Source organism: Ursus americanus, chromosome 13 (genome assembly GCF_024610735.1).
Source record: "Ursus americanus isolate L20-20 chromosome 13, mUrsAme1.1.p, whole genome shotgun sequence".
NCBI lineage: Eukaryota > Metazoa > Chordata > Mammalia > Carnivora > Ursidae > Ursus > Ursus americanus.
Window position 1 is genome coordinate 8,596,616 of NC_142139.1, and position 15,998 is coordinate 8,612,613.

General features: G+C 37.3%; 1 protein-coding gene across 13 annotated transcripts in view; it reads right to left on the reverse strand.

Moving 5' to 3' along the window:
• Window positions 1-503: 503 nt before the first annotated feature.
• CAMK2D (calcium/calmodulin dependent protein kinase II delta) overlaps window positions 504-15,998 on the reverse strand; it is a 311,448-nt gene continuing 295,953 nt past the window's right edge. For 11 of the 13 annotated variants that reach the window (XM_045799098.2, XM_087866404.1, XM_087866402.1 and 8 more), the window contains 5 exons: window positions 10,872-10,947; window positions 7,045-7,139; window positions 5,092-5,320; window positions 3,611-3,706; window positions 504-2,433 (listed from right to left, as the gene is read on the reverse strand). In XM_045799098.2, coding sequence (XP_045655054.1) covers window positions 3,640-3,706; window positions 5,092-5,320; window positions 7,045-7,139; window positions 10,872-10,947 — 467 coding nt within the window. In that variant the 3' untranslated portion in view covers window positions 504-2,433; window positions 3,611-3,639. Of the gene's footprint in view, window positions 2,434-3,610; window positions 3,707-5,087; window positions 5,321-7,044; window positions 7,140-10,871; window positions 10,948-15,998 lie in introns of those variants that run through there. The other 2 variants (XM_045799095.2, XM_045799099.2) reach the window with 2 other exon arrangements.

Below are 15,998 nucleotides of genomic sequence, written 5' to 3' on the forward strand. Positions count from 1 at the left end.
GGTTGAAGAACTAGGGGGGAGAATATCCTAGGTGAGAAACAAGCGGCATAAATAGATGATGTGTGATGCTTGCAGTAAACTGAAAGATGTACTTCTGTACATTCAAGTTCAAGTCGAGAAGTAGGAGGAGACGAGGTGCTTGCCTGTATACTGAAGATACCATTGAAGTGTTACACAGTCAGATTTGGGTTAAAAAAAGGAATGCCCTAGCAGCCATTGAAGGATGGATTGGAGGACATATTTAAAGATTTTAGGGCTCTTGTCTTTACTTTGTTCTCAGAAAAATTTTCCTAGCAGAGTCTGTTATTTTGTGCGTATAGTAAATTTCTATTAATTATTACCAAGTATATTCTTAAAAGGAAGCATAGTTCAAAAACTTCATCCTTACATCAAAGGTAAATTGTTATGAGCTGATGAGACGGTAGTAGGACACGCTGCTGTTGGCACTGGCCAGCATCATGCACGCGTGCAGTACCTCTTCTCAAGAAATAAAGATGGACACATTGTCAGCAGAAATCACAAATTTATTAACTCTTAAATATATCAATCAGTCATTTACCATTATGGCAAGAAATATATACAGTGTCCCATGGTAAACTGCAGTGTTTCAAAATGATAGAAGATATAATAAATGTGTAATTCAGTTGTGGTGGAGAGAACAAATCACAATTTCCTCACATCTTAGTGTGGAAGACAAACTTGATCTACAGTAATATTCAACACCACATGCTAAGTTAAAAGTGTAAAAAAAAAAAACCACTCTATACCTATTATTTTTAAAATACATGTATGCCACGTGTAGCTGCTTCACGAAAAGAAATCAAAAAGGGAAAAACGAGGCCATTTTTCACAGATCTCATTGGCAGGTTAACATGGCTCAATACATTTACTGTATATATTTATTTTAAATATATATTTTTAAGTCGTGTAATTATCAGAAAAGCTTCAATCCATCTACCATACATCCACTAGCAACGATATCTAAGGTGATTAGTCATCAACACAGAAGGTGAAATGAGGGAGGGTTGTTTAGTTTTTTGCTTCTGCTTTAAAAATAGGCTTCTGAAGACTGTGAGTTCCTATTGTTAAAATAACGCTGATGAAGATGCCATGCACTATTAAGCATTTCAGGGAAGAGAAACAGCCTTACAGGAGTTGAATAAACAAAGGAGAAACGAGAAGCACAAAGAAAATCCGGCATTTCCCTTTCTTTTTAAACTGGAAAATGCTCACTGCACACGGGGAGATAATGTTTCTGACACGAGAGAAGCTAAGAGAGCACAAGCCACCGAGATCAAGTTCTGAACACTTAGGAGAATGGAAGTCACTTGCAGGCCTCTCTGACTCTAGAAAACCAGCCAGTGGTGGTGGGGCAGGGGGCGCCCCTCCCACTAGGCAGAACTGAGTGCGTGTGCACCGAACCCTGATCCATTACAACCTGGTATTCTCCCGGCCAGTCCCCCAGTCCGCGGGACACTAGGAACCTCACTGTTTTTACCCAAAATTTAAACAAGTCTAATACCGCTCATCTAGGATCCCTATGTCCAAACTAGAGCCGAAGCAGAATTAGAAACCTTTAAAATCTTGACATTTTTGTGGGTCCTGAAGATGATCGAAAGTGCTAGTTTAGTTACCCCCATTATGCAAATTTCACTTTCCTTTCTGTCTCTGTGTGAGAAAAGACAGAAGAGGATGGAGAAAAAGCCAAGAGCAACAAGTACAAATGGAGAAAAGAGAGTACATATTTGAGAAATGATTCAGTGAATTCACCAGAAGTGTGAATGTATCTTAAAGTGATCACTCATAAATTATGTGAATGTTTCCAGTTTCCAGTTTGACCAAAAACAACATGACTTCCAACTGATTCTCACTTCCACATTCATGAGTGATTTTGCCCACATATCAACCTACTTCATCATTAGCAATTTCAACCAGGGTCACACCAGGAAATTGAAGGTAGGTATATGTGTGTGTATATATATATATATATATATATATATATATATATATATATATATATTTTGCTTTTTGTTAAACAAGCCAAAACTGATTAACAGCAAAGAGTTTTAAAAATTTATGTTTCTCTTACAAACTGTCATTCAGAGAATAATTTTGAAGTCTGTTATATCTTGGCAGAAACTTGGTGAATAGGTTGTACTTGGAATATTGAGGATTTTTTTTTTTTTGTCCGACCTCCCCCTATTGTTTGCCAACAGTAGTTGAAGTTTGCATGGAACATCCCATAGCTGAAGTGTGAACAATGTACAGGAAGGGACAGATGACAAGATGGTGCATCACATACGCATTACATGTGGGACCTTCACAACCTCATGCACTCAGAGACATGCATGAAGAGGAGGGGAGGACGGCCCAGGGTTACCATCCAGGTGCCTTGAGAACAGAGAATGCAGAAGTGGCACTGCTGAAATTTAGCTGAAAAAAAGGGGGGGGGAGTGAGAAATAAGTTATACTGTTTTACAAAATACTGTCAAATTGTTTTGCCAAAGATGTGACTAGGCTGCAGTTTCATAACTCACTCAGCTAAATTAATAGATCGAAAATACAGTTGTATAAAAGATCTTTCCTTGTGCTCATTAAAAGATGAAATTCATAATGTTAAACAGAGACAATATTAAAATAGGAAACAGTATTAATTATCTGTCAACTTGTCCACATAGAGCTAAGCTGACAATAGTAACAGGAACCCCGTCTTCAATCACATTATTGAACTTAAATATGCATTGTAAGCAATCATGTTTACTAAACATATTTTGTTGAAAGAGGCGAAAAGTTTAAGTGCATTCTTAGCTTTTGTCATTATTCTTAGGTTCCTTGGGAAGTTAAACCTTAAAAGTCCGTTTAACGAGGAATATAGCTTCAGAAGTAGGGAAAACATATTATTTAATTGGACGTCTCTCTCTCTCTTTTTTAATCCAACAGCAGGGAGCACGATTTCTTAAAAGCTCTGACAAGGTTCAGTGCTTTGAGTGGAGGAAATATTCACAACATCAGCACACGTATCTGAATCCTAGTCCAAGTTAAGAAACAAATCTTAAAAAACAACACAGGCGTGAATTACAGTCAACTTTCAATTATCCTCTGGAATTACTCACTATGTAAGTTTTAAATTTCAGCTTGACTTCCTCTTGTGGCCTGTCCTCATGGTCAAATACCATTAAACTCAGTCAGGCACAGCAAATTAATTTATATATTAACCTTAGCCAAGTGTGTAACACAAATTACTACCTCTGGAAAAACAGACACCAAAAAAATCCTAGAGCTTGATTTAAATTAGGTCTGGATAATTGAGAGTTGTCTGAATTGACCCAGACTGGACTTTTGATGCAGGAACTCCAGGGTATCCTAAAATGCCAAGATCCGTACGCTAAAGGGAGGCTCTTCTCAGCACTTGCTACCTTTAAAACAAGGGTTATGCTACAAAATGAGGCCACACATTAGACTCAAGAGCTCATGCAAAAATGCTATAAGTTTTCAAAGACCTTTGAATACAATGCAAAGGAAAATATCCTTAAAGGGAAGAAAAACAGCCATGCAGCTTTTTAGTCATTAGCTCCATTCACAAAGTATCACGGAGCAGAATGTTACTTACAAGACCCATATGTGAATGGTTTTCAGGCCTTAGATGTTTTGCCACAAAGAGGTGCTTCCTGAGAAGTTTTCTTTCCCATTTGGAATACAGGATGGCCTATTAAGAGAAGCCCCATTTAAGCCACCTGGCATAAAATGAAGTTTTCTTAAATAGGCTCCATCCCATAACTACTTCAGGGAATTGGAGAAAAACCTAACCCTACAGTACTGTATGATCGTAATCCCTTCCATATTAACTGGCAATTCGTGCTGTACCTCTTTGGGGTAAAAAACACACAAACGTGGGTGTCTTCATTATTATATTCCTTTGTCATTCTCTTAATAGGATGAAATTCTAAAAATAGCTACTTTTCCTTCATCTACTTTCTACAAATCCAACAGTGATCTATAATTATTAAGGCTATAGAGGAGGCCTTTGAAAACCACTGTGGTACATTATTAAACTAAGAAATTTTGATAGATTCTCCGGAGTTGAATGGCTGTTTGTATAAATTTGACTCCCCCCATCCCAGCCCCCAATATTAACAAGTGATCCTGGTGAGAGAATTTGGAATGAGATCAGCAGTGGGCCAAAGTTCTGAGTCTAAACTTCCCTTGTTTTCATCTCATCCCTTCACTGATGCAACCTTATTTCCCATTAATATTCCCCTTCACCCCAGTTGGAGCCAGTCTTCCTTACCCATACTCCTCGACCATATGAAACTAACATCCTGACATTGTTGTATCCTTCTGCTATTGCTTGATTTTCTTCCATTTGCTCCAGGTCTCCAAATCCCACTTGGAATGTTGGACAAGGTCTTAAATGATATCTTCTACACAAGGTATACTTCCAAACTGTTATTAACAGTTTGCTACATTGGTCATTCATTCCATTCTACTCTGAAGTTATGAACCTCATAATTTTTCTTCGGTATCCGTGATAACTTGCTTTCTAAAGTAGAGTATAAGTTTCACCTTGTATTTTATCTGGTACAAGTTAGGCGCCTAGGAGATGTGCAATAAATGTCCATCTAATTACTGACTGGAAGAGCAGACGTAACATCTGAGGTAGAGTGGCATAGGGACGAAGACCCTGAGACACCTGCTGCTTGTACTTTAAATGTTATGTTTACAGATTTCTTCTAATATCTGTTACTGAGCCCAGTAGATAATCTAAAAGTTCCCGATATTATAGTGGCCACTTTAGAAACTCTTCACATTCCTCTGCCTGTTGTGACGATGAAGTCAGTTTACCTTATTACATGATTTAACAAAAAGGAACCAGCTTGCTAGGGTATCCTCCAGTTTCTACTGTGTGTGTTTCAACCCACACACAGCTGGTTTGATCTTTCTAGAGTTAGTCTGTTTCTCCTTCAACATTCCCACCAATGTAACTGACTGCGAGCATTAAATAACATATATCATGTTATTAACAATGGAGTAAGTGAAAAGCGCTGACCATGGGTATATTAACAAAGAAGCTGACAGCCTGGAAATATTTACTTGATGGGTACTGTTGGCGACCCAGAGCGATGAAAATGAACGTTCTGCCACTTTCCATCCCGGCGATGCCACACGCGAGTCTCTTCTGACTGCATTGTCTTTGGCATTCCGCTGCCATCCATGTACTGCGTAAGCCTAATGTATGCTATGCAGGCGGCATCATCACCTACCAGGTGCACATGTGGGTTCAGGATAATTGTGTGGATTGGTTTATTGCTTTTGGACAAAGCTGAAAGAGAATAACATGAAAAACAGAACTTAGTTTCTACATGAAGTAAACCATTAACTTCATTTGGGGCCAACGAATGGAATACTACTCATTCATTCAACTACAAATTGTTTGCACTAATTGAGTCCCTGGCACTGTGCAAAGTAGATAGTCATTATTTTCTGTGTTTCCCTTTATAGAGAATTTGCATGTCACTCTGGAAGCTTTGGTGGGGGAAAAGCTGAAGAGATGTATTTATTTATAATGGGAAGTGTTTAGAAACAGAAGCCCTGATACCACTAGAGTGGGAGAAGGCCTGGCCTAGATGCCGGGAGCAGGTGACAGGCTATCCTGTGGTCTTGTTCGTTTTTGTTAGTTGGTGAAGTACATCAGACAAGGGAAATATGGAGTATCAAATATGGAGAAAACGGTTTCCAGCAACAAAAAAACCCAAACACCTAGCCATAGAATGAATTTGTTTCCCCATCTCATCCTGGGACTCCTTTACTTCATGAAGTCCATTCCATGATAGTCCAGTGGTGGTCATCCCGTAAAAATCCAAAATTTGGTTATTGGTCATATAGTCTGGTTCTGATTCTCTAGTTCATTCTCTGATTAAGCAGCCCTCCCTAGGCTCTAGCCTTTGGTGTTTTGACAATAGCTACATGTTCTAATTATTCAGTGACCAAGAGATGTGAATATTTAATGCAAATGATGATTGATGTTTTCTTTTAGATCACTAAAACAGGCTGAACTGTGTTTACCTGTTGTCCAAACCTGCTTCCTGTTCTCGGAAAAAATATGAGTAAATTACTCAGTGCTACAATCATATACAAAAGAATACCTCATTATGTATTTATGGTAAATAATGATACATAAAGTGTTGAAATATTTCATGGGTTAATTATTTTACTAGAGATGAGATGTGTCAGTGGGGAACCAACTGAAAGAAACATTAAGAGAATGGGAAAATATACTGAAGCTTTGTTAAGGCCAATTTACCACATAATTCTTTGTAAAACCCAGTGACTATAAAAAAAAATTCATTAAACATAACTTAAAAATCCATGCCAAGGTAGACATTCTTGTTAATGCTTAAAATTACTAGAAGCGAGCTTGATTATCCTAATGATTACTACACTTCTTAATTTACCAAGATCTCACCACCCTATGCATCACGCAAACAAAACACAATACCTAGTCTTTAGGTGTAAGGAAACGAGGATAAAAAGAATTTCTGGGTTACACTTGGTTTTTTGATGACCTCAAGGATTTCTGCAGGAATTTCTTTTATGTGGCTGTTTCCTCCGAGACCACTAAAATTCATTTAATGGCAACTGAAATACTTACCGGGTCACTCATTTTCATGTACATTTTACTTTGAAAATGAGCACTACTAAATATGCTTGAAAGCACTCCTTTGTCAAATATTCTGACACGCTGTGGTGTCTTTTTATGAAAACTTATTTTTTGGTGATTCATTTTACAGCTTATATCATACATTTATTGGGACTTACATGGGGTATATTCAATCAACATTACCTTTTATAAATCAGATAGTTTTCAAAACACCAAAACTTAAGCTTGTCATTTTTTAAAAATTTGAAATACAGAAAATTTTATGACGTAAAATGCTGGACTAAGGTGAAAATTCTCATTGCAGAATAGAGCAAAGAAAACTGAAAATCTGGGAGAAATTCAAAGAAAAGTTGGAAAAGACATGTTATTAATTTAGAATAATGTACCATTTTCAAAGTAGAATCGGTGAAAGTCCATCCCTTCCACTAAATTACCCAAAGCTTCAGGTTCAAAAGCAGTAAGGCCTGGATCACAGATTTTTCTGTAGGGACAAAGAACAAAAACATAATGAAAATAACCAATACACGAGTTTATGTATTTTGTTTCACACATATCCACTCTTACACGTATCAAACAGTGTTTTTTAAAGAGACTCCTTTACTAAATATATAAAATTTCTTTCCCAGGCCTTGGCAAGGTGGGTTGAGGAGGATGTGAAAGCACTTTGCAGAGAACTCTGACAGGGGCAAGATAATGCAGCAAGTTCCAGCAGAGAATCATCTATCCTACTTCAGGAATCTCTTTTTTAAAATTTCTGCTTTTCTATATTTCCAAGGTGAATTTTCTAGTCTTTTTAAATGCTGCCCAAGACCAATACACGCTCCAAGTCATACAAACCCAACTTTGGCTCTGAAATAATTTGGAAGAATTTCTGACACCTTCTACATTCATATCAAATATCTCTATTATTGACTTGAAGGCAGGTGTCACATCCTATACTTCCTGAAAAAGGTATATTCAAAGTTTGAGCTTTTAAAATAAAATTAGTGAAATGTACAAATTAGTTTTCTTTGTAATCCTAGAAATGTAATTCAACAAAAAGATGCAACATTCTTAAATATTCAGAGACTGGTTAAACACCTATGTAGCAGAAACTGTTTGAAACAATTATAATGCAACAATTAAGACTGGAATAGAAATGAATGCAAAGTGCTTGAAAACCAGATTACTTACATATGGGACAGGGAAGATTTAAGAGAAAAAAATGTGAGCTGGGCTTTCAGGAATAAGTAGGAATTGTTCAAGTGTGTGGAAGATGGTAGGAAGGAGGAGGGTAGCAATTACAATGGCATAGTAGTGTGAGAACATAGGATATGTTTGGGGTATGATGGACGGTTAGTCGCTTGATCTGGTGAGCACTGGGTATGTGTGTGTAAATCCATTGAAACAAAGGGGAAAACAGTTCCTTGGGCCTATGGTGATCGAGGTAGGCTTCTCAGAGAAAGTGACCTAAGATCAGATTTGATGAATGAGTGGAAGTTTACAAAGTAGATAAAAGGATTTGGGGGCTACATCTAAAACATTCCCCATCTGGGAAGCAAAACATTTTAACTGTTCACAGAAATACAAGTTGCAAAAGGCCAACTCACTATGGTTCTTTGCAGTATTGTTCATAGAATGTGGAACTGATTTTTTAAAGAACGCTTTTAAGGTAGAAAATACTTTAAACAAATCAGTGATGATTCTTTGTGTTTAAAAAAAAAGCCTTCAAGGCAAGAGTGGCGGGGTAGTGGGTTGGCATTTTACATTCTGCCTTAGACTTGCTGGTGGGCAGGTACTTCCAAGCTCAAAGTCAAATATATAATCTCTTCCTAAGAGGCAAATGGGAAGAACAGTGTTCCTATGGTAACAGGAATTCTGCCAGGGGCTATTCCTCTATAAATATGATTTTTGGTTGTCAACCAAAATTTTTTACTACCTTATATTAGCACTAAAATCATCTGAGAGTCACTGTACCATGATGGATCTCTTTACCTAACCATCAAAAGAGTCAGTATATCTGAAAACCTGTTAATGTGTTCTTTCTCTTGCCTATGTATATATGTATTTATTGCCTGTCATAGACTTTGGATAATAAAGGATTCACAAAGCTTGCCACTTGATGTAGGTGTGTGTGCACAGATGCTCTGAACAGGTGTTCTAAGGACCAGAGAACAGAGCTTCACCAATGTATTCTGCCATCCAAAAAGCTCCCAAATGGAAGGTCCCGTTGGATTATTCCTGGGCCTGAGAATGCAACATCAGGCCGGACTAGAGGCCTCCATAGGCAAACTGATGTGATTCCAAGGGATTGCATTATTTAAAATACCATATATTAAACTGTTGGAGAAGATAGGAAATATCCCAGTTTTTGCTGGCTTCCACCACCACCAAAACACACTTTTTACTATTCCACAGGAGAAGGCTATTACCAAAAAAATAATATAGAGTATTTTCATGTTCGTTTGGAGAATCCTATAGGTCTAACAAAGTTATGAGCAAAAAGAGTAAAAGAGCAGGTTGTATGGCACAGACTTCTCAAGTGTTTAAAAGGGAACTCTCGTTTCTCACAGTAGAGTTTTCTTTTAAACTTCATATTGTACTATTTCATTTCAAGTGTACTTTATTAAATCATGTTGAACAGTTGATACAAATACACATGTATATGCATGTGTTTGCAATTTATAAGAAGCAATCTTGGGTTTAATTCTACACTGTTACTCTCTTCCATATTTTATATTTGGCTATTTGTAACTGATGATAGAAGAAATACCTTACATAAAATTGGGGGAAAAAAGCCTCACACATAGTTGTATTTCCCAGAGGCAATGTCCTTTTATCCTTTTTAAAACCAATTGGGCGTATTTCATTCCATTTTTAATGCTTTTTTAAAATGTGGTTGGAATAATTATATCATTAATTACATCATAAGCACTTTGCCAGATCTCTAGAAACTGCACAAACATCTGTACCATTCACCACACACTACTTACTGGTTACCTTAACGTTGGACAGATGCTTCTAGTTTTTCACTATTATGAATACTGCAATAGATAGGTTTATAATTTTTATCCATGCTTTAGATTAAAAATACATACCATGTTAAACTTTTGTAGGTAAAATTAGAGAATTAAAACAATTCGAAACTTCATAAATTCTTTCTGGTATATAAGAACTAAATGTCCCCTCGAACCCCTGCCACCACCAGTAACCTAAAGGTTTGCCTCTATTTACACCCCTCCAGTGGAGGAAAGTCACCATGGTCCTGCAGGATCTGCACCCCTCTGGTTGTCGGCACTTCTTATCCCTGCTGATCTCATGGGCAGAAAATGCTCTCGCATTCAAATTTGCATATTTTGGCTTTTTAAAAATTTATTTTGGCTTTTTTTCCCCCAGTATGCAAGTTTTATCTATTTGGGTAGCCTAATCATTTTACCTTCTCATTTATGATTACTTCCTCTGCTTTTAAACTTAGATCTTTCCCATCAGAGATCAAATTCAATCTCTTTTTTGTATTTAACTCTTTCATTCAAAAGGAACCCACTCGTATGAACTGAGGGGAAGGCTCAGACTGATTTTTATCTTCACCCAAAGAGCTAGCTTATTGACCCACATACTTTGTGAAATAAGCCTTCATGCCCTATTTATTTGAATGCCTTAGTTTTGATTGGAGTGATTTCCTTTATATACCATACCCTATGATCCAGTAGTTTATAAACTTTAAGCATTTCAACCTTCCTTCAAATAAATTATGAGTTTGTTTCTTAGGTAACAAAAGAGACAAAGATAAAGTTGAGGTGTACTGGCAGAAGAGGAAGAAGGCTGCCTCACGTTGCCTCCTGGTCTCTCTTCTCTCTGTCCCAGGACCTCGACAGAGCTGCGAGGCAAAATAGTTCTTAAACCAAAATGCCCTTTTTTTGTGCTTTTTTTCTCTCCTAGTTTTGCTCTCACGGATGCTCTGCCTGGAATGCATTCCCCGGGTGGAGGTGCTGGTACTAAGTCTGTGCACTGACAGAGAAAGCCCCAGTCCTCCTGTCAGCAGTCTTGTCTTTCCTCTCTAAATCCTAAATTTACTTCTCTCCTGGGGACACTTAATTTATACCTTGAAACAAAGCTACTGTTGATATCAAACCTGGGGTTAAATATACATGAATTCTGGTACACTGAAGAATGCATTCACATAGAAAATATTTTGTCATAGGCATGAAAGCAAAATAAATGTGCGTCTACTCACGTGTAAGCTTCAAAGTCTCCATTGTTGATGGCTTCAATCAGCTGTTCAGTGACTTTGATAATTTCTTGCTTTCGTGCTAAAGGCAAAGATAAGAGTATTCTTCACGGCTTTGTCCTTTATTCTCAAAAACTCTAACAATATTGCTTTTCTTAAATGGGGTATTACTATTGAAGACACACACCCCCTCCCCTCACCATGGTGTTATTCTCTCTATAATCCTGCTGCTTATAGTGCAGAGACCAGCATAGACACAAGATTCTCAGGTCCTACTCTAGACCTACAGATTCAGAATCTGCATTTTAACAGGACCCTTAGTCACCTGGAAGTTCAAAACTATATTTTTTTAATAAGTTCTCATTACCTTTATCAATTTGAGTTTGGAAATGTTTTTCTCTTGAACATTAACAAACGTCTACAGAGTACAGATGATCTTTTACATTGAGACACTTTATATAATTATCTTTCACTGTTCAGCCCAATCAACTCTATAAAAGGGGATGCCAACACTGTAATTGCCATCATATTTAGACAAATGGCCTTCTGTAAACTGTAAATTGGAAAACCAACATACGAATCAATATGTGGACATAGGCAGATAAATTAGATGGAAGCCGCCCTGCAGAGTGGTCAACTCTAACATGAAACATGCTTTGTTTCTATTTCTAGCTCACAATTGGTAAAATTATTAATAGTTGGCTTGGCTCAAATCCCACCTATTCAGTACATTCCTTTCTGATTACATCTGCAAGTGTTCTTTGTCTTTTTTGAATGCCTACAGTGCATCATTCATTTGGTAACTAAGCATACGCTATATACCATGATACCTTCTTTAGTTAAATCATTACTGGTTTTAAATTGTTATTAAACTTTGTTCACTGTGTAACTGCCTTTCTTTTAAAAGCTTCCTGTGTGTGTGTTGGGGATGCTATTATTTTTTTTGTATCCTTTAAGTTTTATTCCAATGTCTTTAATAAAATAGATGCTCCATAAGTTTGTCAGTTTGATCAGTTGCTATTAATGATAATCTTTTGACTTCAGAATACTATTGTTACTAATGAAATTAATGCATGAGATTTTTAAAAATTAAATTTCCCTGAGTTTTGCTTTAAGAACATTATGGTATTTCCTTAAATCACTGGAAATAAACTGGGAGCATCATAAAAAGTTATATCCATTCTATCCTAGTGAAGTTGCTATTCATCATAGGGAAAGCTGGGCTGTTATTGATTAAAGGCTACCAGTATGCATGGAACTGATCTTCACTAAATAGGTTTGTAACCACAAAATTAAATGTTCACGTTATCCAGTTATGATATTCCTTATTTAAAATATCCTGTAAACCTAACTTGACTTCATTTATACTATATGAGACTACCCTATAAAATACGATTTGTCCATAAAGTGGTTGCTATAATGTCAAGGTTGATAATATCAAAAAATCACTACGTAGGTTAGATTCCATATTTAGTTATATAATTAACTTTGTGTTAGAAAAAAAAAGAACATAAGGTTTCTTAGCTCCTACACATTTTAAAACACTTTTTTGCCCTTGTTCATTTGATTTATGAATATAACCTATCCAAGCATCCAAACATACTGACACGAGTAGTAGCAGGGAAGAGTTCTGTAATAGAGATGCCGCCAATGGCACATTTTAGCTTAATTTAGTTCGGCAATAAGTGATTCATCTGTCTGTGGCCTCAACAATATGAACATTTGGCAAAAATGCATGACAGCTGACCCGATTCTGGATTATAAAGGACACTGGTAAGACCATGCTCAGGAAATGAAAGTGTGACTACCAAAACTTCTTCCTCAATATTAAATCCTTATTTAAAACTAATAAATTTCTTAGTTTGCTAAGTAAAAAACTACAGTTTAGAAAACAATGCCAATTCTTAAAAACAAGCAGGGATACAAATGAACATAAGATCAGTGCCGTTTGTAAAGCTTCATTAGGCTAAGACAGTGTATAGAGTATGAAAAGTTCAAGGTCATTTTCTGAATTTTCCAAAGGTCTCTGCATTCCCTGATAAGCAAAATATGGAATTAAAATATCGGGTGTATATACATGGCCATCTCTCACCCTCTGAATCACTGTGGAAATACTTATTAGCTCTTTAATGGTTTACATGCTACAACTCGCTTAATTTTTGTCCTACGTAATCAAAGCAACACAAATTCCCTTCTCTCTTAGTTCTTAGGCTCAGAAACAATGGTCCTTTAGCAGGCAGCAGAGCACGTGGGAATTAGTGAGAATGCTTCTGTGCTGCACCATCGTAAGAACAACATGACTATCTTGGCTTTGGAGGAGCCTGGAACTCCAGAATCTTAAGAGTGCTTATTTCCCTGGAGCAAAGGAGCTTGAATGAGTCATAGGCAGCACATGACAGCTGACTCTTTAAGGGAAAGCAGAAGTCTGGAAATGAATCATTTGTACATAGCAGTCTGTTGTGGTTGAGACTATTGCCACAGTGACCCACAGGAAGAGTGAGGTTTTGGTGCTAGTTAGCTATACTTTTCAGCAGTTAGCTTTACTTTTCAGTAAAGGACAATCACTGTACTAGGTGACTGGATGACTAAGATCTGTAGGAAGGGGCCCCTATCATCTGACCTGACCTCTTTCAAAAGATTAAGCAATGGCCACTCCAGAAGTCAAAGTGGGGACAGCGTGTGATGTGTCACTAATTAACACTTAAGATCAAGGAAGAGTGTTACCAATACAGCATCCTCTGAATACCAGAAGTTTTTCCAGCCTTAGCCAGCACTTTAATCACAGAGAACTGATTACCCAGTAGTTTTATTTACAGAATGGAGGTGCTCAAGCCTAGACCCTCAGGACCCAAAATAGTTTCTGGGGATTTCCAGGTTCCTAGGGGAAATGCAGGAGAGAAAAGTAAGTGGGAGAGATACTCCAGATCCTGAGTATAATTGCTCATGCAACTATGCAGAAGAACTAGGAACATTTTCATGTTCAAATTCCTATCTTTTTGGTTCTTTCATTGTTCTAAAGAAATCTAGAAGAGTAAGAGTGTGAAAGGTCCCAGTGTTAAAAACCAACCAACCAAACAAGAAACCCTGGGAACTGAGAATTGCATAATGAAATGAGAGATTTCAGCATTTTTCAAATATTAGCAGATCTTATCTGATCAGATCAACAAGGATCAGATGTGATCAACAATGCTGAGATATGCAAACATTACCTGTTTAACAGGTAAGCACACAGATTATCGGCACTGCCCAAAGGCACAGTGTTTGCTGACTACTCCTTCCCTTCATCCTGAAAAACTCACTTCTTTCCTGCTTTTCTTACTAATTATGTGGTCACAGGATCTCACTCTCATTTGCTGTGTTATCTTTCTCCACCTGGACTTTAAATCTTTCAATTCCTTTTAAAGGTTCAGTTTGAGGCCCTCTTCTCAACATACACTGCATCCCTCCGATCTTGTCCACACCAGTGTTTTATATTGCCACTTACGTTCCAATGCCTCCCACATTGTTGCTTCCTTCTTTCTAGTCCTTTCCTTCAGGTCTATGTGTCAATGCCTATTTTGGAATCTTCATTTGTATATCTCAAATGCATCTTTAACTCAACATTCCCTAAAATGAGCTTATTAACTTCTATCCCCACAAATTGATTTGCTTTTCCAGGAATCTCCCTCTTGGTAAATGGCAACATCATCATCCAGTTGCACAAACCTCGCACAACCAGAAAGAAACCTGAGAATGGTCTTTGACCTCCTCATCCCACGCACCCTAATTTTTCAAGTTCTGTTGATTTTGCTTTTTAAAATGTCTTACGTATTAGTTTACTTCTTTCCTTCTTCACCACCACTCTGGTAATAAGCATCCATCATTTCTTGGACGGAATAAGTGTCTGGAGACTATGAAATCTTCAATAGTCTAGACTCTGCCCATCTCACCAAACTCATTCAAATGTTCTTTCACTTTATCCTCTCCATTCCACCCATATAACCTACTCTCAGAAATTCAAAATGGCCGTGCTTCCTTCTATCGTCAGCCCTTCATATATATTATCCTCTCTTCTTGGAAAACTATCCCCCATCTTTGCTTCCACTTCTTTTATCAGATCTCAACTATTATTTCTTCGAAAAATCCTTCTCTTACCCTCATTTTAGGAGAGGTCTCTATGTTTTAAATTCATACATACCCTACAACTGCTGTTTAAAAACACTTAGTACACATATACTTATTTGTGTGTATTTGATGACATTTTCTCTATTTGTAAGCTCACAGGGGTGGATACCCCCCCGCTGCAACCCAACAACTAGCACCATACATGTTTAGCAAATACGTGAAATGAACAGTGGTCCAGAGCAAACTTGAGCGCTTTCTGACTCCCAATCCAGTGGCCTTTCCAACATACACATTTTTTAATGTTTAAAGGTTAGAGAGCCTTTAAAAATATACAACTGATAAATGAAAACAATTCAGATATAAAGAAGCATGTCTTACTGCTTACTGATGATGAAAGAAAATGCTCTTCAATTTTTCTAAAACTAAACAAATTTTTTTCTCTTCTTGACTTCCTCACTTTGGCTAATGCAACCACAATTTTACCAGTGTTTTCCTCATATTCTGTCCTCCACAAGTCATACAATTTTTCATCACCAGCTACAATGATGTTTCCTAGGGTATATCCTCAGCCTCTTCATCTTTTTGCTTGTCCTTGGCAATCTCATTCATTCTTCTGGCTTTGACCATATAATGAAGACTGCCAAATCTTTATCACTAATCTTAAAACTTTCTAGGCTCCAAGTTCATATTTCTAACTGCATCGTTAACACCTCTGGTTATCCTTGCATTTCAGACCTAGTAGGGTGCCCAAGATGGACCTCAAGTATCTCCCTTGCAAAATCTGCTGCTTCTCTTGTAACACTCATCTTGGATAATGATAACATAATCTACTCAGTTGTCCAACCAAAAGCCTTGACACTTTTCTTTCAATTCTTCATATAGCTGATCACCCATTCCTCTTTACTCATCCAAATCTTTCTCAGATCCATTTCTTCCTTTTTAGGCTAATGGCCACTACAATGATTCTGGCTTTTAGATGTTCCTAACCCCTCCTGCTCCAAGGTCAGATCCCACACACACCCACCACCC